General features: G+C 46.8%; 1 protein-coding gene across 1 annotated transcript in view; it reads right to left on the reverse strand.

Moving 5' to 3' along the window:
• Positions 1-18,471, reverse strand: part of LOC310644392 (cell adhesion molecule CEACAM6-like) — a 42,580-nt gene extending 24,109 nt beyond the window's left edge. The window contains exons 1-2 of the mRNA XM_083369315.1: positions 18,246-18,471; positions 14,269-14,649 (exon numbers count right to left, since the gene is read on the reverse strand). Of these exons, the coding sequence (XP_083225441.1) occupies positions 14,269-14,649; positions 18,246-18,330 (466 nt within the window). The 5' untranslated portion in view covers positions 18,331-18,471. The remainder of the gene's footprint in view (positions 1-14,268; positions 14,650-18,245) is intronic.
• Positions 18,472-21,121: the final 2,650 nt, after the last annotated feature.

A 21,121-nucleotide genomic window follows, 5' to 3' on the forward strand; every position in this document is an offset into this window, starting at 1 on the left:
CCAAGCTACTCACCCTGAACGCTGATCTCCAGGACGGTGTAGTCCGAAAGTCCACTTTCAACATTGGTCACTTTACAAGTATAGTTCCCAGCGCTCTTCCGAGTAAGACGCTGGACCAGGTGTGAATTGTTCTGATGTTCCAGAAGCTGCCCATTAAGATACCAATAAAATTTTGCAGGTGGATTAGAGATGGCAGAGCAGGAGAGGCTGAGAGTGGAATGCTCATGGTAAACCTGTTGTAGGGGGCTCATTACGGGGCGTTCAGGCCCGTCTGGAGCAAACACAGGAAAGTCGTATGTTGGAAAAGCTACTTAGAAAACTACCAGTGCTATGTCTCAAAACAGGATGGGACAACTCACTGAAGCCAACCCAACGTGGGACAAGCTCGCTGCGGGACAATTCAACAAATACAAAAGGTAAATTAATTTTTGACGGACCCGTGGCCAATAATAATAAAGAAAATCAATCCATCAAGAAAGGAGCTACAATAATTTAGACGAAAACGCGGTCACCGATAATAAAAGTACCTGATGAAACGATTAATACGGCACTGAATTGTCTCGCAGTGAGTGGACCAGTTGTCCTAGACCCGTCTGAAAATACAATCCTACATTTTTGGTGTAACCATACGTAGGGAGAAATCCCTGGGAGTGGAAGACCAGGGAATGTCTGAATAAAACCTAAGAACAACAATAACCTCTTAACATGTTACTTGGCTCAGTTTTCTGGGGCTGTCTTTTATTTCTTGCTCATTTTGCAAGCTCCAAGCTTTAATTCAAGCTAAGCGCAGTGAAGAACCTGGTTATTTTTGAGCTTTTCTTTAGCATCCATCTGAGGAGCAAAGAGCTGGGCCGGGCTGAAGGAAAATGAATAGCCCAAAATCACCCGGTTGGTTTTCATGGCTAAGGTGGCACTTGAACTCACGATCTCCCACTTTCTAGCATGGTGCCTTAACCACTAGACCAGAGGTCCCCAACCTTTCGGGCACCAGGGACCAGTTCCACGGAGAAAGGTTCTTCCGCGGATGGGAGAGTGCGTGATTTCGTGTGCTACCTGCATCCCGCGGATTGGGCTTTGCTTGTTTGTGCGGACCGGTGGCTGGCATGCTGCAGTCCGGTACCGGTCTACGGATCCGGGGTTGGGGACCCCTGCACGAGACCAAATTGGCTCTTTATGCCTCTTGGCCATTAGTAATCATTACAGGACTGGATCCTGAATTCAAATCACCAACATTTCCTGCCTTCAGGTTGAGCACGAATTCCGTTCGACTCCCTGGGCTGAAAGAATAATGGCCACGTAGGACAGGTCAGGGGAAAAAAATAAATAATCTAAGTAGAAGGGCCAAAGTCTCTTCCTTCCTTGGATGCAGATTAACCAGAAATCAGCCATTCCAAGAAAAGACAGAGAGAGACTAGAACCAATCACAATGGCTAAGAGGGTCAGTTAAAAGGGGCCAAGTGGTGGTTAGCCGTTGGGTGGATGGGAAGGGACATCTCACCGCCTCCAGCCTAAACTTACAGAAGATTTCAAGCCGGTGAGGCTCACTGCTGTTGGCAGAGAAGCTATTTTGCCCAGAACAGATATAGCTGGCTGCGTCACTCCGAGCAGTTGAAAGGAGTGTGAGGGTCTGGCCGTGGTTCTCCAAGAGGACCTTCCCTCCTCCTTCAATCGGCTGGCCTGCTTTCAACCAGGAGTAGGAAACATTGAAACCCAAAGAGGAACAGCGAAAAGTGACAGGATGGTTTTCTACCCCATGAGAAGGCCCGGTGATGGTGACTTTAAGGACGGCACCTGTGAGGATAGAAAAGGGGCAGGAGAGGCTCCGGGTTGCTGAGGAGTCAAATCATCCACCGCCCACCACCAATTTTATGCAGATGGCAAAGTCCAAGGAAAGAAGCAAACTCTTTTTACAAACAGACAGATACCATCAGTCACAAAGACAATCAGTTTGGGGAAATCACAGAGGAAACACGCTGTAGGCCTAACAGCATTTTAACAGCTGCAGGAGAAGCCCAGAGACAGAGAGATACAGGAAGTCCTCGACTTACAACAGTTTGTTTAGTGACTCTTTGAGGTTACAACGGCCCTGAAAAAAGCGAGTTAGGACTGTTTTTCACACTTACGACCGTTGCAGGATCAAAATTCAGATGTTTGGCAACTGACTCCTATTTATGACCGCTGCAGTGTCCCCAGGTCATGTTTAGAGACTGATTCGCTTAACAACCGTGGTAGTAACTTAATAATGGCAAGGATTCACTTAACAACGGTGGCAAGAAAGGCCGTAAAATGGGTGAAAACTCACTTCACAAATTGTTTTACTTAGCAACAGAAACTTTGGGCTCAACTGTGGTCGTAAGTCGAGGACTCCCTGTAGGAGGACTTAAAAATAGGGGCAAAGTAGCCAACAAACCAAGCCGTCAGTGTGGAATCTACTTTGAAAAGCTCATCATTTATATGGGGGCAACATGAGATGGAGGCTGATCCTATGGAGTGGAATGGAGATCACATAGGAAGACAGCAGATCCCAGCAAGCACAGAGCGTGTAAAGAATTCACACCTTCTTACGAAGGAGATACCGAAACCCTTTTGCCAAATGCCTTTTTTTTTCATTTCTCACTTTGTTCATTTTTTTATGGACCCAGCAAAACACACAACAGGTCAATAAAACACACTTTAAAAGGCAGAGAAACCAAAAGTGAAACCATTAAACCCTGAAACAAACAACGACTGACCAGTTCTGGTAAGTTATAGCTAAGGATGGGAACCTGGCAACTTTTCCAGCCCTTGCCCCAGTTAAGAATCGGTACTGATGCAAGACGTAGGCATTTTATGAGTTGCCCTTAAAAGAATACAACTTTGCCTTTGCTACTTATAAAGGTAAAGGTAAAGGTGTGCCAGTCATTTCCAACTCTAGGGGCCGGTGCTCATCTCCGTTTCAAAGCCGAAGAGCCAGCGCTTGTCCGAGGACGTCTCCGTGGTCATGTGGCCGGCATGACTAGACGCCAAAGGCACACGGAACGCTGTTACCTTCCCACCGTAGCGGTCCCTATTTTTCTACTTGCCTTTTTACGTGCTTTCGAACTGCTAGGCTGGCAGAAGCTGGGACGAGTAACAGGCGCTCACTCTGTTACGTGGCACTCGGGATTTGACCCGCCAAACTGCCGACCATCTGATCGACAAGCTCAGTGTCCTAACCCACTAAGCCACCGCGTCCCTTTGCTACTTATAGCCCTGTGCAATTCTTCTACTTCTTTTCCTCCAGGATTATAGTTAAGAAGGTCTACAGCAGAGGTCCCCAACGTTTTGGGCACCGGGGACCGGTTCCGTGGAGAGAGGTTTTTCCGCGGACCGGAGGGCGCGTGGCTTTGTGTGCTGCCTGCCTCCCACAGATTAGAATAGAATAGAGCTGGAAGGGACCTTGGAGGTCTTCTAGTCCACCCCTCCCCCCAGTTTAACAGGAGACCCTATAACATTTCAGACAAGTGGCTGTCCAGTCTCTTCTTAAAAACCTCCAGTGATCAAGCACCCATAACGTCTGAAGGCAAGCTGTTCCCTGTCTGTGTGGACCAGTTGCTGTTGTGCTGTGGCCCGGTAGTGGTCCACAGACCGGGAGTTGGGGACCCCTGGTCTACAGTCAAGATGGTGGTCTCAATCAGTTGATCAAAGCCCTTCCTGGGTTTTTGATGCCCATTGTTGATGCAGCTTTCACTGGGTGGTTGCGACCACAATCTTCTAACACCCCCTGACTAGAGCCTGCTGACTAGTCCAGGGGTAGGCCAACCTTGGCTCTTTTATGACTCGTGGACTTCAACTCCCAGAATTCCTGAGCCAGCCACGCTGAGGGGAAAGGGAGAGGTTTCCAAGCTGAGCCATGCTGGCTCAGGAATTCTGGGAGTTGAAGTCCACGAGTCATAAAAGAGCCAAGGTTGCCTACCCCTGGCCTAGGCCTAGGCCGCTCTATGACTTGTGGACTTCAACTCCCAGAATTCCTGAGCCAGCCACGCTGAGGGGAAAGGGAGAGGTTTCCAAGCTGAGCCAGGCTGGCTCAGGAATTCTGGGAGTTGAAGTCCATGAGTCATAAAAGAGCCAAGGTTGCCTACCCCTGGCCTAGGCCTAGGCCGCTCTATGACTCGTGGACTTCAACTCCCAGAATTCCTGAGCCAGCCACGCTGAGGGGAAAGGGAGAGGTTTCCAAGCTGAGCCATGCTGGCTCAGGAATTCTGGGAGTTGAAGTCCACAAGTCATAAAAGGGCCAAGGCTCCCTACCCCTGGATTAGTCTGTGCATTAGTTTGTTTTTGTACACCTTATTAAATTCTTCCATTTCAGGAGAAGCCAAACTTGGCTTTTTAACAGTTTCGGCTTAAGACGCTCCTCTCTCTTTTGAACAGGCACCCTGTACAGATAGTCCTTGAGTTACAACCACAATGGAGCTCAAAATGCACAGAATACAATGATTGCAATCGAGGATTTTCTAATCCGCTTTCTTCTTGTTTTGACCTGCTGGCACCCTTTTCAGTCACGGCTGCTCTTCTTCTGCTTGCGTACTGAGGGAATTGCAAAGTCTTATTAGGTGATGAAATAAAATAGCCCCGGGACGATTCCTATCCTCCGGGGATCTAGAAGATTACGAACAGAGCAGCGGCGGGATTTGTGCCACAACATATCGCAGAAGAGCACAGGAAGCTGTTAGCACTCAGCTAACTTTCAGCTCAGAAAAAGCTAAGTACAGAATAATGGAATAAGAGAGTTGGAAGGGGCCAAACCCCACTGCTCGAGCAGGGGACTTTATCCCATTTGAGACAAGTATCTGTCCAGTCTCGTCTTAAAAGCTTCCAGTGATGGAGCACCCACAACTTCTGGAGGCAAGTTATTCTATGGATTAATCATTCTCACTGTCAGGAAATTTCTTCTTAGTTCCAGGTTGCTTCTCTCCTTGATGAGTTTCCATCCGTCACTTCTTGTCCTGCCTTCAGGAGCTTTGGAGAACAGCTTGACTCCCTCTTATCTGTGGCAGCCTCTCAGATACTGGAACACTGCTATCATGTCATCCTTAATCCTCTTCTTCTGAACTTTTACAAAATACAGAATAGAGTTGGAAGGGACCTCTCTGTAGGTCTTCTAGTCCAACCCCCTGCTCAGGCACGAACTCCTATACTATTTCAGGCAAATGTTTGTCCAATCTCTTATTAAAAAGCTCCAGTGTTGGAGCATTCACCACTTCTGAAGGCAGGTTGTTCCACTGATTAATTGCTCTCACTGTCAGGAAGTTTCTCCTTAGTTCTAGGTTGCTTCTCTCCTTGATTAGTTTCCATCCGTTGCTTCTTGTCCTGCTTTCAGGTGCTTTGGAGAATAGCTTGACTCCCTCTTCTTTGGGGCAGCCCCTGAGATACTGGAATGCTGCTATCAAGTCACCCCTAGTCCTTCTCTTCATTAAACTAGACATATCCAATTCCAGCAACTGTTCTGTGTATATTTTAGCCTCCAGTCCGCTAATCATCTTAGTTGCTCTTCTCTGCACTCTTTCCAGAGTCTCAACCTCTTTTTTACATCGTGGTGACCAAAACCAGAGGCAGTATTGGACTTCGTTCTAGTCCTTGACTTACAGCAACAATTGAGCCCCAAATTTCCATTGCTATGCGAGGCAGTCATTAAAGTGTGCTATGCCTCATTTCAGGACCTTTTGCCACAGTTGTTAAGCTAATCACTACAGCTGTTAAATGAAACATGCAGTTGCCAAGCAAATCGGGCTTCCCCCGCTGATTCTGCCTGTGGGAAGCCAGCTTGGGAAGGTTACAAATTGTGATCACATGAGCCCAGGACAGGGCAACCATCATAAATACATACCAGTTGCCAAGTGGTGAATTTTGATCACACGATCACGGGGATGTTGCAACGGTCGTGTGAAAAATGATTATAAATGACTTTCTAAATTGCTATTGTAACTTCGATCACTCAACTGAATAGCAGAGTTTGGAAAAGGACCTTGGAGGTCTTCTAGTGCAGCCCTCTGCTCAGGCAGGAAACTCTATACCAGGGGTGGGGAACCTTGGGTCTTTTATGACTTGTGGACTTCAACTCCCAGAATTCCTGAGCCAGCATGGGGGAACTATGGCCCCCTCATGACTCGTGGACTTCAACTCCCAGAATTACTGAGCCAGCATGGTTCAGCTTGGAAACCTCTCCCTTTTCCCTCAGCATGGCTGGCTCAGGAATTCTGGGAGTTGAAGTCCACGAGTCATAAAAGACCCAAGGTTCCCCACCCCTGCCTTATCCCATTTCAGGCAAATCAACAACCACTTTGCTTAGCAACAGAAACAAATAATTGTAGGTCGAGGATTATGATGGAAAGCAACAGAGCTGACTGGAAGTTGAAACACATTTTGGAAGTCAGCAATGGCAAATTGTTTTCTGTACGGTTGCCAAGAAAACAACACGGATGTATATCCATGAAATCCCCAGGAATTTAGTAAGAGACCTCATCTTTTTATAGTGCAAGGAAAAGCATCAGGCAATTCTTGGCACATGTTAAATTTTGCTTTCCCAATCTTGTTATATCCAACCAGGATGTTTTATATTTCTTCCTTCCATTATGAACATAATGTACAGACGGTCCTCGACTTAACAACCATATGTTTAGCCACCATTCAAAGTTACAGTGATGCAGGAAAAAAAGAGAGAGGCTTGCAGCTGGTCCTTACAGTTAGGGCTGTTGCAGAATCCCCAGTGTCACATGATCAAAATTTGGGCAATTGATCACCGAGATGCATTTACAAGAGTCGCAATGTCCCCCCCCCCCGGTCACATGATCACAAATTGTGACTTTCCCAGCTGAGTCAACCAAAGTCAGTGGGGGAAGCTGGCTTCATTGAACTGCAGCGATCTGCTTAATAATGGTGGTGAAAAGGTTGTAAAATGAGGCATCGCTCACTTAGCAACTACCTTGCTTAGTACGACTTACTTAACAACCACTTTGCTTAGCACTGGAAATTCTAACCCCAGTTGCGGCCATAAACCGAGGACTACCTGTACGGTGAGCTGATTTTTGTACGGTGTGCCAATGAAGTAAACCAATTCATTCTTTTGATAGAAATATGCTATAATCACTACCAGAAATCCCTGGTCTATTTTGCCAAGCTCCGTTTCGTGATTAAAAATTATAATTCCACCACCAGATAACTGCACTTTTATGGTGACAATAAACGCCTTGGTCTCTGATTAATTTTGCCCTCGTTGACGCATCCTGCTGGCGATGAAAACTCAGGCCAAAAATTAAAAAGTGGCTTTTAAGTTTTCAGAGGGTTTGTAGGTTCCACCTCAAAGGCTTTTTAAAGTGGTTGGCGAACAGGCGACAGAGGAAATGTTATTGTTTAGTTAAAGAAAGGGGAATAAATTGCTTTTGGAGGCCCATTTCTGAATGAATAATAGATGAGCGTCTGTTGATTGCTTCATTTTCAAGCACAGCCTGGGATAAATCTCAATTTTCTTCCTTGCCAACGTCAACCAAAGGCAATGTTGTCGCTCTTTCTGGATCTTAAAAGGCTGCCCAATTTAATCTTTCCTACTGGATGTTCGTCTGCATATGGGGCACTGTTCCTGATGCCAACAGTCTTATCTAGGCCTGGTGCCAACCAATTAAAAAAAAAAAAGCTGTTGGGTTAATGAAAAACAAGGAAAGAGAAGGAGAGCAAAAAAAAACTTTGCAAAGGGAAGAAAGAATGTAGCGTGAATCTCCATGGGCTTTTGTAAGAGAAGTCCTTTTGCACTTCCAACCTTTGTGTGAAAACTTATTGAGTTACGGTATTCCAATTCCCAAATCCACTGACTCTACTCTTGTCTTTCTGACTAATTGTTTCTGCAGAATCTGTCTCAAAAACAGAAGGAAAAAGAGAGTAAGGCAGGCTTGAAATAGCAAAGAAATTAGCCACATGAACAGGAAACAAGATGTTTCTCTGCTCCTCCTTTGCCATGTGTTGGTTAACAGACTGAAATCCAGAAACCTGGAATAATGGGAACTCTTTTTTTTGCAACCCTTAAGTGTCTTCTCTCAGACAATAGAATACAATTGCTAGCCTTGAAAATCAGCTTAAATATTGCAAATGTATTTTCTCAAGGACCTGAAGATACTTCTGGAACAATATTGATTTTATATTATTTCAGTAATGCTTCCACAGGCACTTAACTTTTTCTTTCTTTTTCTTTCTTTCTTTCTTTCTTTCTTTCTTTCTTTCTTTCTTTCTTTCTTTCTTTCTTTCTCTTTCTTTCGTAATTCAAGAGGGCAAACATACTTAACATTCCTTCCTCCTATTTTCATTGTAACAACAACTCCGTGGGGGGGAGTGGGGCTAGGGTTGGTGACTGTCCCAAATCACCCAGGTGGGACTAGAACTCACTGTCTCCTGGTGACTGGCCCCAAATCACCCAGCTGGCTTTCACGCCTAAGGAGGGACTGGAATCCCCAATCTCCTGGTAATTGGACTAAAGTCATCCAGCCAGCTTTCACATCTGAAAGATTGTTCCAAAGTCACCCAGCCAGCGGAACTACAACTCACAGTCTCCTGGTTTCTGGGTCAGCAGCTTCACCACTAGACCAAACTAGCTCTTTCATTACTGTAGACCAGACGTAGTTTGATACAAGGCTGCCCTTCAGAACTACCACACAAAATTTCATAAAAGCAATGCCGGCTGAGGATTATGGGACTTGAACTCAACACGCCCCAAGAGGATGACAGATCGGCAAAGGCCGCTGTCCAGTAAGAAGCTGCCTATTGCTATTAAAAGAGTCGCTTTGGACAGTGAGATGGGCAGCACACAACTTTTAATAAATAAATGAATGTATTAAATGAAATTAATAAATGAAAAAGTACAATGAAATTGTGGGTCTCGGTCATCACACCTTGGGGGTGGTGGGAAGAAAAAGTCAATTCTGCCAACATTCTTCCGTGGCTCAAAAGAGACAGACCGTTCCAGTGAGGGAAATTAAATATGTGCAAGGACATCAGTTGTTTAACCAAACAGCTCCTGTGTTTACCCTGCAGTTGGCAGCCCATACAACAATGAAGATTCCTCTTAGGAAGGACAGAAGCAAAAATGCAGACAAATAGAGCCTTGGTGGAGCAGTGGGCTAATGCCTCCTTAAGTAACACCAGCTGCCTGCAATTAGTGCAGGTTCGAGTCCCACCAGGCTCAAGGTTGACTCAGCCTTCCATCCTTCCGAGGTAGGTAAACTGAGGACCCAGATTGTTGGGGGCAATAAGCTGACTTTGTAATAATGCCGCTTGGGGGTGTGTGTGAAAGCCCTAATAAGCAGGCATATACATAGAATGAAGGCTACTGCTAAGCTTGTAAGCTGCCCTGAGTCTTCGGAGAAGGGCGGGATATAAATGGAATTAAAAAATTTAAAAAAAAATGAGGGGACTCCATCAGTGGGGGCCATGGAAATAAATGGCTCGGCATGTTGGAAGTTTAAAAAGAGCATATGCTGAAGAGGTGGCTGACTTATCCAAAGCACCAGGCAATAAAAGTTACGTATTTTTGCATCGTTCCCTAACTTTTCCTTGAGATCTCAAAGGAGAAAACTCATGGGTTTCCTCCTCGTCTTTCAGAACTGGGTTAAGACTGACTGTCCCAAAGCCATCCAAGGACTAGAACCATGTGGACTTCAGCTCCTAGAATGCTTAGCAATGGTCATGCTGGCTGGAGAATTCTGGGAGTTGAAGTCCCAGCATGCTGGCTGGAGCATTCTGGATGTTGAAGTCTCAATATGCTGACCAGGGGATTCTGGGAGCTGAAGTCCCAGCATGCTGATTGTGGGATTCTGAGAGTCAAACTCCCAGCATGCTGACCAGGGGATTCTGGGAGCTGAAATCCAAGCACGTCGGCTGGGAAATTCCGAAGTCCAGAGCTCTTAAGGGCTGTCATGATTGGAAAATGCTGGACTGGACAGCCATTTGTTAATTTTGCTTTCTGTATTGATCAGGAAGCCAGAGGCGAAGTCCCAAAGGGCCTTTTCCAAAGACTAGTGGTTTAAGGATCATATTGTGGATTTTTTTTAAAAAAAACCGGAACAACAAAGATAGCATTTAACACAGAGCTGATGAGTGACCAACGGTTCACCAGTACAATTTAACGGGTCCAATCAAACTACCTCCACAGAATCTGCTCAGTAGCAATCTTGAGGGGAGGGGGAGGCTTCTTTCACACATGCCTATAAGGACAGCAACATAAATAACACCTTGCATGATGAAAATCGACTGGAGAAAAATTTGATATCCAACTGAAATCACCTCCAACTCAACACTTTTCAGTGGACGCCCACATGTGTATAATTGTGGAAAATCAAGTATTTAGTAACCAAGCAAGAAGTCAAGTTACCCAAGCCTACCACGGTTTAATACTATGCTGCTGGTAGATCATTGCACATTATTTTTCAGTGGACATGCAATGCTAGAGGCTCTGCCAGATCTAGGAAATATAACAGAACGACAGAGTTAGAAGGGACCTTGGAGGTCTTCTAGTCCAACCCCCTGCTCAGGCAGGAAACAGTATCCCATTTCATACAAACGCTTGTCCAATCTCTTCTTAAAAACTTCCAATGTTGGAGCACCCACAACTTCTGGAGGCAAGTTGTTCCACTGATTAATTGCTCACACTGTCAGGAATTTTCTCCTTAATTCTAGGTTGCTTCTCTCCTTGATTAGTTTCCATCCATGGTTTCTTGTCCTGCCTTCAGGTGCTTTGGAGAAGAGCTTGACCTCCTCTTCCTTGTGGCAGCCCATTGGCTATTGGAAGACGGCTATCATGTCACCCCCTGGCCCTTCTTTTCACTAGACTAGACATACCCAATTCCTGAAACCGTTCTTCATACGTTTTAACCTCCAGTCCCTGGATCATCTTTGTTGCTCTTCTCTGCACTCTTTCTAGAGTCTCAACATCTCAACATATAACTCCATTTGGGCATGATCAATTCGACCACAACTTTGCATTTGGGCAAAAGTAGGAGATGTATCTCCAGCCAGGATTTGTATCACCAAGAGATATCCAGAAGCAAGTTGCATCTGTGCATACAAAATTGAAATGGTGTCCACTCCACTAATTTCATGTTTTGAAGTGGCTCGGGAGAACTTCCCACAGAGATAGCAACAACAATAGCACTTAAGGCGCATATACCACTTCATGGGGCTTTGCAGCCCTCTCTAAGGTTTACAGACTCAGCATGTTGCCCCCCCCCCCAAAAAAAATCTGGGTCCTCATTTTAGCCACCTTGGAAGGATGGGAGGCCAAATCAACCTTGAGCCGGTGAGCGTTGAACTGCTGGCTGTCGGCAGAATTAGCCTGCAATGCTGCACTCTAAACATTGCTCCACCAGGGCTCTTTAGCTAAAGAATTTTTCCCTTTCAGACTCAAGTCAATTCAGCTGCATTTGTTTCCCTCCAGTTTGACAGTACAGGTAGTCCTTGACTTACAACAGTTCATATAGTAGCCATTCAAAGTTACGGCATTGAAAAAAAGGGACTTATGGCCGTTTTTCACAATTACAACCATCGCGGCATCTTCATGGTCATGTGATCAGAATTCAGACACTTGGCAACTGATTCACATTTATGACGGCTGCAGTGTCCCTGGGTCATGTGACCCTCTTGTGCCACCTTCCGACAAGCCACGTCGATGGGGAAGCCAGATTCCCCCAACAACCATCACTGCAGGGATTCACTTAACAAGCGCGGCAAGATAGGTCGTGAAAGGGAGCAAGATTCACTTAATGAATGTCTTGCTTAGCAACAGGAATTTGGGGCTTTACTGCGTAAGTTGAGGATCACCTGTACAAACCATTTCTATAGCAACAAGCCTAGAAAATCCCGAACATTCACCATAGTATCTTCTCCACAAATTCCTCAAGAGAATTTTGCAATTTTCGTTAAGAAAACTGGTGTGGCTTATTCTGAGCGCTGCTTCCCAGTGTGCCTTTCCCCTTTGCACGCTTTCTACACAGCTATTTTCACACATTCTCCTTTTGGCCCAGCAATTTTCTCCAGCCTAATGAAAATATAAGGATAAAAGGCGTCAACCCGTGTATATGTTGTGCCCAGATTGCTTCTACCGTCCAAAGAACCGCACGTAGGCAAGCAGAACTGAATTTTCACTCGTGTATCGTTCGAGTACATTTCATTTTTCTCCCAATTAAGGGTCACTCTCCTCTCATTGTTCAGATGGATTTAAAATAGTCGAATCAGCCAAACAGGTTTTTAAAAAAACAGCACCAGAGGCCTCCATCTCTCTGCTACCCAATTCTCTATCACAGACTTAAGCCCATCACAGAGGCAATCTTGGGCAAATCTAATCAGAGCCGACAACGTATTTAACATTCCTGAAAGTCACTTCATTTATTTCAGAGCAGCCAGCAGTTACAACCAGATCCCGTAACTGAATCTCCGCTTCTCTGTATACAGATCGATTGTAGTTAGGGAATGCCCTGAGCCAGTGTTTCACCACCTTAGCAACTTGAAGTCCTCTGGATTTCGACTCCCAGAATTCCCCAGCCAGTATTGGGAATTGCGAGACTTGAAGTCTGTCCATCTTCAAGTTGCTAAGGTTGAGCAACACTGCCCTAAGCCATGTTTAGGTTTTTTTTTATCACATTTGGCTGCTGAAGCCACGACAGCCAAGTTGACTTTCTCAGCAAAATAATGTTAGAATATGTAATCATGCGGTTGGAAGGGACCTTGAAGGTCTTCTTGTAGTTCCTGCTTGACTACTTGACAAATGGGTACCCTGTCTCTTCCGGTGATGGGAGCACCAAGAATTTCTGGAGACAAGCCCTTCCACTGATTAATTGTTCACACTGTCAGGAAATTTCTCCTTAGTTCTCTTTAACTAGCATCCACCCATTATTTCTTGTCCTGCCCTCAGGTGCCAGAATAAGTCAACCCCGTCTTTCTTGTAACAGCCCCTCGAGAACTGGAAGACTGTTATCACATCACCCCTAGTAATAAGAGAATAACAGAATAATAATAATAATAGAACAGCAGAGTTGGAAGGGACTTTGGAGGTCTTCTAGTCCAACCCCCTGCTCTGGCAGGACACACAATGCAATTTCAGTCCTTCTGTTTAGTTTAGTTTGGTGCAGTATGTTGTGGGACGTCAGTGACAGTTGGCAGCTTAGCACAGCATACAAACCCAGCCAACCGTGTCTGTTAACAAACGGTGGTGCAAACAAACCACATATAATAGCTTGGGTGGTTTGACCTGTTATGCTAAATTAAAAATCGAGCAGGTCCTTATATGGCTCGGGGAGATGTAAAGACCCATTGTAAAAACATCTTGAAAAAGACACTTCTCTACCAGGAATGAGATCTTGAAATCAAGCTAATGTCTTAGAGCAGGGGTGTCAAACTCAATTTCATTGAGGACCGCATCAGCATTGCAGTTGCCCTCAGGGGGCCGGGTGGGTGTGGCCTACTGGGTGGGCGTGGCTAGAGTGCGTACAGCCTACTGGATGGGCGTGGCCAGCTCTACATCGTTCGCATCAAGGGTGCCTATGGGGGCCTGGGCAGGAGTGGGACAGATCTGAGGGTCTCTGGCAGAAGGAGGGTCTCAGAGCCAAGGCAGTGGGGGGCATTCCCTCACTGTTTCCAGGATGGCTTCGCGGGCCGGATGAAACCACTTCGTGGGCCGGATCCGGCCCCCGGGCCTTGTGTTTAACATGTCTGTCTTAGAGAATGCAGAGAAGAGCAACAAAGATGATTAGGGGGACTGGAGGATAAAACATACGAAGAGCAATTGCAGGAATTGGGTATGGCTAGTTTAATAAAAAGGACTGGGGTTGACATGATAGCGGTGCTCCAATATTTGAGGGGCTGCCCCCCAAAAGAGGTCCACCTGTTCTCCAAAGCGTCTGAAGGCAGGACAAGAAGCAACGGATGGAAACTAATCCAGGAGAGAAGCAACCTAGAGCTAAGGAGAAACTTCCTGACAGTGAGAACAATTAACCAGTGGAACTACCTGCCTCCAGAAACTGTGAATGCTCCAACACTGGAGGTTGTAAAGAAGAGATTGGACAATCATTTGTCTGAAATGGTAAAGGGTTTCCTCCTGGAGCAGGGGGTTGGACTAGAAGACCTCCAAGGTCCCTTCCAGCTTTGTTTATTCTGAATAAGAAACAAGAGCGTTCGAGCAATTCGGAAGAAGATGCAACAGAATTCAGAATGACAACTGAGGTTCAAAGCAGAAAGAGAAACAGCTTCAACCCGCACAGAGAACGTAAATCATACCTAAGACCTCTATGTTTGCTTGGCCGCTTCCGTGCACTGAAGGTCCGTTCATGACCACCAGGTAGGTTCCGGTGTCGTTCAAATTTAAGTTTTTGATGAGTAGGGAGCACCCTAGGCCTACGGTTTCACGCCCGGTGTAGGAATTTCCAGTTGTGTTTCCATTTATCGGTGGTAGGTAGAGAGTGACAATCAGGTTTTCTTTCATTTCGATCCCTCGGTACCAGTTGCACATAGCGAAGTTGGCCGCGTCGTGCTTGAGGGTCAGGTTGATATTCCGCCCTTCGAATGTCTCTGGTGGGTTCGTGGAAATGGAGATCTTGTGGTCAGTTGTCGGACTTAGTTGGCCTTGAGCCAACAGGAAGGACGAACTGAAGATGGAAGCTAGAATGTGGAAGGAAGGGTGGGGGGGGGAAAGGAGAAAAACCTCATTTCAAGCAAAATACCTACTCTGGCCACCCCACAGTAATATATCCTCAGAAGAATGCCGATGGAGATTCCCAGTCATCCAAGTCCTGGTTGTCCCAAAGCTGCTTTTTCAAGAGGCAACTGGACTTCCGTTGTTTTTTTTCCTCGAAGACGTTTCGCTTCTCATCCAAGAAGCTTCTTCAGTTCTGAAGAAGAACTCTCCTTCAGAAGCTTCTTGGGTGAGAAGCGAAAACGTCTTCGAGGAAAAAAACAACGGAAGTCCAGTTGCCTCTTGAAAAAGCAGCTTTGGGGGTCACAAATGCTAATTACATACTCCAATCATCATAAATACATGCCAGTTGCCAAGCACCCCAATTTTGTTCACAGAACCGTGAGGATTCTATGACAATTATAAACAGTGCTTTTTTTGTAAAAGAAAAAGGTGCCGGAACTCCGTTCTGGGCGTTCTATGACAAAAAGATCTATCTATCTATCTATCTATCTATCTATCTATCTATCTATCTATCTATCTACCTACCTACCTACCTACCTATCTATCTATCATCTATCTACCTACCTACCTACCTACCTATCTATCTATCTATCTATGCAGTGCTTTTTTTGTAAAAGAAAAAGGTGCCGGAACTCCGTTCTGGGCGTTCTATGACAAAAAGATCTATCTATCTATCTATCTATCTATCTATCTATCTATCTATCTATCTATCTATCTATCCAGTGCTTTTTTTGTAAAAGAAAAAGGTGCCGGAACTCACACATATCATACAACCCGCCTTGCCTACCCTACAAGGTTCCATCCAAAAAAGGTGCCGGAACTCCGTTCTGAGCGTTCTATGAGAAAAAAAGCCCTGATTATAAAGCAGGTAAGTCACTTCTCCAACATTCAGTCAGAACTGAAGAAGCTTCTCGGGTGAGAATCGAACCGTCTTCAGGGAAAAACAAAAAAGGAAGTCCAGTTGGCTCTGGAAAAAGCACCCTTGGGATTCCCCAGGGGAATCTTAGCTGATCGACACATGCCTGCTCCTCAAAATAATCTTATAAATTTATTCTTGTTTAAAATTGGTGACCCTAATGATGGCGAGGAACACCACGACGATGTGATGAACGACACTCGTCTCCCTAAGTTGGTTAGCAAAGTATAAAATATAAATATAAGAAAAATTTAAAAAGCGATAGTGGAGTTTATTTATTTCTCACGGTGTAGCAAAATGCAACATAGTGCATAAGACTCATGGAAACAACCTATCCAGTGTGTATCAAATAGTTGAGCTAAAGGATCTAAAATCCACTGTGTTTTTTTTAACCCTCTTCTTTTAATAATAATTTTATTTATATACCGCCCTTCTCCCGAAGGACTCAGGGCGGAATAATAATAATAATTTTATTTAGATTCCTTTCCTACTGGTCCTCTCAAAATATGGCGGGCCTTAATTCCCACAGCTCATCACATTCCTCGGGGCTAAAATTCCTGAAAATTGAAGCCCAGGCATAATTTGAAGAGCATGAGACTATAGACTGGCTATTTTGTATTCCACTTGTGACAATTATTGTCAAGAAAGTCTAATCAAACGTATCACTTCCATACAAAGCTTTCCTAGAGGATTGCTCAGTACATTTACTGGTCTCAATTTAATCCAGGATTAAAACTTTACAGAGAAGGTACTATATTGAATGGTCAAGATTTTCTAGGTTTGTTGCTATAGGAATGGTTAGAATTCTCGACTTGCGACAACTGAGCCCGACATTTCTGTTAAGCGAGACAGGCGTTAAGTGAGTTTTGCTCCATTTTACGACCTTTCTGGCCGCAGTTGTTAAGTGAATCACTACAATTGTTAAGTTAGTGACATGGCTGTTAAGTGAATCTGGCTTCCCCATTGAGTTTTCTGGTCAGAAGGTCACAAAAGGGGAATCACAGGATCACCCTGGAAACACAATGACCGTCGTAAATATGAGTCGGTTGCCAAGCATCTGAATTTTTGATCATGTGACCCTGGGGATGCCGCAACGGTCGTAAGTATGAAAAATGGTCATAAGTCACCTTTTTCAGTGCCCTGTTGTAATTTTGGTCACTGAATGAACTGTTGTAAGGTGAGGACTGCCTGTATATATTATTATTTCAAAGTAAAAAAATGAGGTTTCATTTTAGGACCTTTTTCTACTGCACAAAAATGACTCGGAAGTCAATGCCTTTTTATTCTTTCCCTTCCCTCTCCCCTGCCCATTTCTCTCTTCCCCCTTTACTCCATTATTTTAACTGTTTTATTTTCATTTTTTCTTCGTATTTCTGTATTTTATATTTTGATCAGCTAATAAAAATTTTGAAATTAAAAAAAAACAATCTTCAGGATTTTCTTTGATGGAAGAACCAACTATGAGTTTGGTTTTCTGCTACACAACAACAGATGTGGAGGTCTACGTAATAGAAAAACTACGCTTTGTATTTCCTAATACTTTTTTAGCACCACCGCCACCCACCCCACCCCACCCCGCCGGAAAATTTGCTAAAAGCGGTGCTAAGGTTCATTCTTTGAATGGGCCGGCTGGCTTCAGATAGACAAGGCTAAGCTTGTCCAGCAAAGGGTGGCACAGAGTTCAAATTCTATCCCGCTCTTTCTGGTGGATTTTAAGCCCTGCTACATTGGTAGTCTTCAGCATTTTGTGGGCACTTAACCAACATCTTAGCATGTTGGCTGAACCAGGTATTGAATGTAAGCCATCTTTTAGGGTTATATATTTAGACACCGGCAGATGAGAATTTAGCAACTGTGTTTTATTAAGCTGAGTTTAGGACTGCTGCTGTGCCGCAAGGCCCTCTGTAATGGCACACCCCCCCCCAGCTTCTCTCCAAGATCTGTGGGGCTCAGAAAAGGATTCAAAGCTTGGTTGTTCCCCCTGGCCGGTTACGGGATGGGCACAGAGGGCCCCCCCCACGAGTTAAGTTTGGCTTTTGAATTGAATTTCTACTCTGCTGAGCCTCTTTTGTTGTTCTTGCCCAGCCTTGAAAAATGGACTGAAGAAAGAAACCCACACGCTCCCGGTGCAGACAGCAAGAGAAGAATTAAGAAGCAACAAGCTGCATATTCCACATCTGCAAGGGGGAAGGGAAGAATTTCCAGGAAAACAATCGTCCCTGAAAAAAAACAGGAGGATTCAGTTCCCGAGCAGATCTCGGTCAGATGGAACGAAGGACCTTCCTCTTCCTCCTCCTCCTCCTCCTCCTCCTCCTCCTCCACCCTTTTGACGCCAGCTGCTTTGCAGATGTTTGGTGGGACCCCAAACTCTCACGACTGCTAGCCAGCTCAACCAATGATCATTTAGGGAATCTCGGTTAAGGCTGCGGAAAGTTGGTCAGATTCCAGCTGGGGGCCACCTAACCGGGAAACAAACCACAGCCATCTGCGGCAGCAAACGAGGATTTTCGGGAATCCCCGAGCCGCCGCGCGCCCCCCACCCAACCGCCCCCCCCGGAACCTTTCCGGGAAAAACAGCGGGGGGTTCCAACTTCAAAGGGTCGAGCCGACGGGGCCACCCACCCACCCCTCGCCCCTTTTTACCTGCCAGGAGCGCCGCCAGCCAGGAGCGCGTCCATCCGGGAGGGTCCCGAGGGCGGAGGCGCCCAGCTTTTGCCTGCCACTCCATGCTGGACCGGCCGGGCTCCGTCGCCCCGCGCTGCTCGCCTGCCACTCCAGCCGCCAGCAGCAGCGCCTAGTGGTTTCTGCGCCCCCAACCGCCGGGCCAGAGAGGCACAGGGGCGATTCGTCGCCGAGCCCCACCCAGCTCCGTTGCCCCGCCTTCGGGGCGCGGCCACGAAGAAGAGGAGGGGGGGGGGTCAACTTATTTTTCCCAAGCGCCAGGAGGCAGGACAAGAAGCCACGGATGGAAACTGATCCAGGAGAGAAGCAAGCTGGAATTAAGGAGAAAAGTGCCTAACGGTGAGGACAACGAACCGGTGGAACGACTCGCCTCCAGAAATCGTGGGCGCTCCATCACTGGAGGCCTTTAAGAAGAGACTGGACAGTCACCTGTCTGAAACGGGATAGATTGTCCCGCTGGAGCAGGGGGCTGGACTAGACGACCTCCAAGGTCCCTTTCCAGCTCTACTCTATTCTGAGCCTGATTCTGAGACGCGGACCGCAGCTCCGGGCTCTCTGCCCTACCAGGCACCTAGCCGAGGTCGGAGCCCGCCGGGCTGGGGAGGGGGGGGGAAGGGGGCCGCCGTTGCAAGCGGACGTCGGACTCAGTTTCCCCTCCGGGACGCCGCTCGCTGCTCAGCTGGGCTCGGCCGAATTATTGAATTATTATTATTATTATTATTATTATTATTATTATTGTTATTGTTATTGTTATTGTTATTGTTATTATTTATTGCATTTATATACCGCCCTTTCCCTGAGGACTCAGGGCGGTTTACAGGGAGTTAAAATCAACCATACAAAAGTTAAAACCCAATTTAAAAAAAATTAAATCGAATTATCCCAGAGCTTGCCGGGCTGGGCCGGTCACTGGCTTTGCGCGCCCTTTGGGCGCAGATCGGGTGGGTTGGGCTGGATCGGGAGATGCGGGCCGCGAGGGAAGGCGAGACAAGCCTCTCCCCGCCACCGCCTCGCTTTGGGCTAAGCCCGATTTGGGGAAGGAGCCGGGGAGATCGGGGATCCCTCCCCTCGAGGGCTTTGCGCCAGGCGTGGGACGAGCCCCCCCCCTTCCTGGTCTGAATGTGAGCTGTGGATGGCGGGGTGGCCAGGTCGCCAATTTGGTCGCTCCCCTCCCAAGACTTTTAAGGGGAGCCCGCCCCCGCCCCTCCAGCAATTTCCCCCCCCCCTCTCGCTATCCATCCCCCGCCCCAGTCTACCCGCAAACCTTCATTCGTGGTTTCCTTAAGCCGGGCTGTTAAAACTTGACGCTAAACGGGGGGGTGGGAGCGAGTTTGGGCGAGCTGGGTTAGGATCGCGCAGCCCCGCTTCTGAATAGGAATGGGAATAGGATCGTTGGAAGAGACCTTGGAGGTCTTCTAGTCCAGCGTTTCCCAACCTTAGGAACTTGAAGATGCGTGGACTTCAACTCCCAGAATTCCCCAGCCAGCGTAGCTGGCTGGGGAATTCTGGGAGTTGAAGTCCACGCATCTTCAAGTTCCTAAGGTTGGGAAACGCTGCTCTAGTCCAACCCCCTACCATTTCAGACAAATTCGAGGAAGGAATGGGGGGGGGTGTTTCCGGGAACGAGGCAGTGACGAGCAGCGGAGACCCCGCCGGACTTTCCACTTTCCAGCCGCCGGAGAAGGAATCACGCGGCCCCTGCGGGTGCCCATCCCTGCCCGCCGCGGTAGACGGGGAGGACCCCCCCCCCCCCGGCTAGGACCCGGAGCTGGAGAAACCTCGGAAGAGCCGCTCTGCTGCCCTCCCCAGAGTTGGCCCGCATCTTTTGGCCCTTCCACGCGGCGGGGAACCTCCGCGTTTCGCCTCCCGACGTGCGCGGAAAGTCGCGTGAGTTGCAGGTGGCCGCTCGGTTCATTCTCTGCGCGCGAGAAGCTTCGGGGCCTCTCCAGAGGAGAGACGGCGGGGGGGGAAGAGAGAGACAGGAACACCCCCCCCAAAGTAAGGTCAAAAAAGTCAGCGCCCGACGGTGCGAACAAAACTCTAGCTGCGACTTAGCTAAAAAAAAAATCAACACTTTCAGGGCCTCCATTTTGACTTCTTTGACCACAGCTGCAGACAGAATTGATAAAAGTGGAGAAAATATTACTTTGGAGTTTGTCAACGTGTCAAGGCTGCTAATGTCGGATGTTTTTGCATTGACAACAGATGGAAATGTAGCCATTTTCTTCCTTTCGCTTTTGGAGTCAGAGGATGCCGGGAAGTGTGTGTGTGTGTGTGTGTGTGTGTGTGTGTGGGGAAATGTGAATGAAAGTCCAGCTGGACATAACAACACTAAAACGCAGCTTGAGAATCAAGGTTATTGAGCCCAGAGCTGATAAAGAATTGGCAGCTGGGGAGCAAGCCCGGGCTTCAAGCTAATTGGAGGAAGGTGATTTATGACTGCAAATTGGAGGAAGGTGATTTATGACTGCAGTTGTGCTTTGATACTAGGTGCCCAGGGGAGGGGAATTCAATTTTTGGCTTTGATTATGTAAGTGCCGGTATTATGCTACTGGAATAAAAGATCCTTCATCTGTTGGAACCATGACACAAAGGCAGCGAGTTCAAACAGGGTCCTAACCCATGGTTTGGCCAAGCAAAGTGACAGTGGGACAACTTGCTAAAATTCTGGACTTGGAAGAACCAAGATTATAAGTATTAGCAGTTAAAGGGACGCGATGGCTCAGTGGGTTAGGACGCTGAGCCTGTCGATCAGAAGGTCGGCAGTTTGGCGGGTCGAATCCCGAGTGCCGTGTAACAGAGTGAGCGCCTGTTACTCGTCCCAGCTTCTGCCAACC

Source organism: Vipera ursinii (assembly GCF_947247035.1).
Source record: "Vipera ursinii genome assembly, chromosome: 9".
Classification (NCBI taxonomy): domain Eukaryota; kingdom Metazoa; phylum Chordata; class Lepidosauria; order Squamata; family Viperidae; genus Vipera; species Vipera ursinii.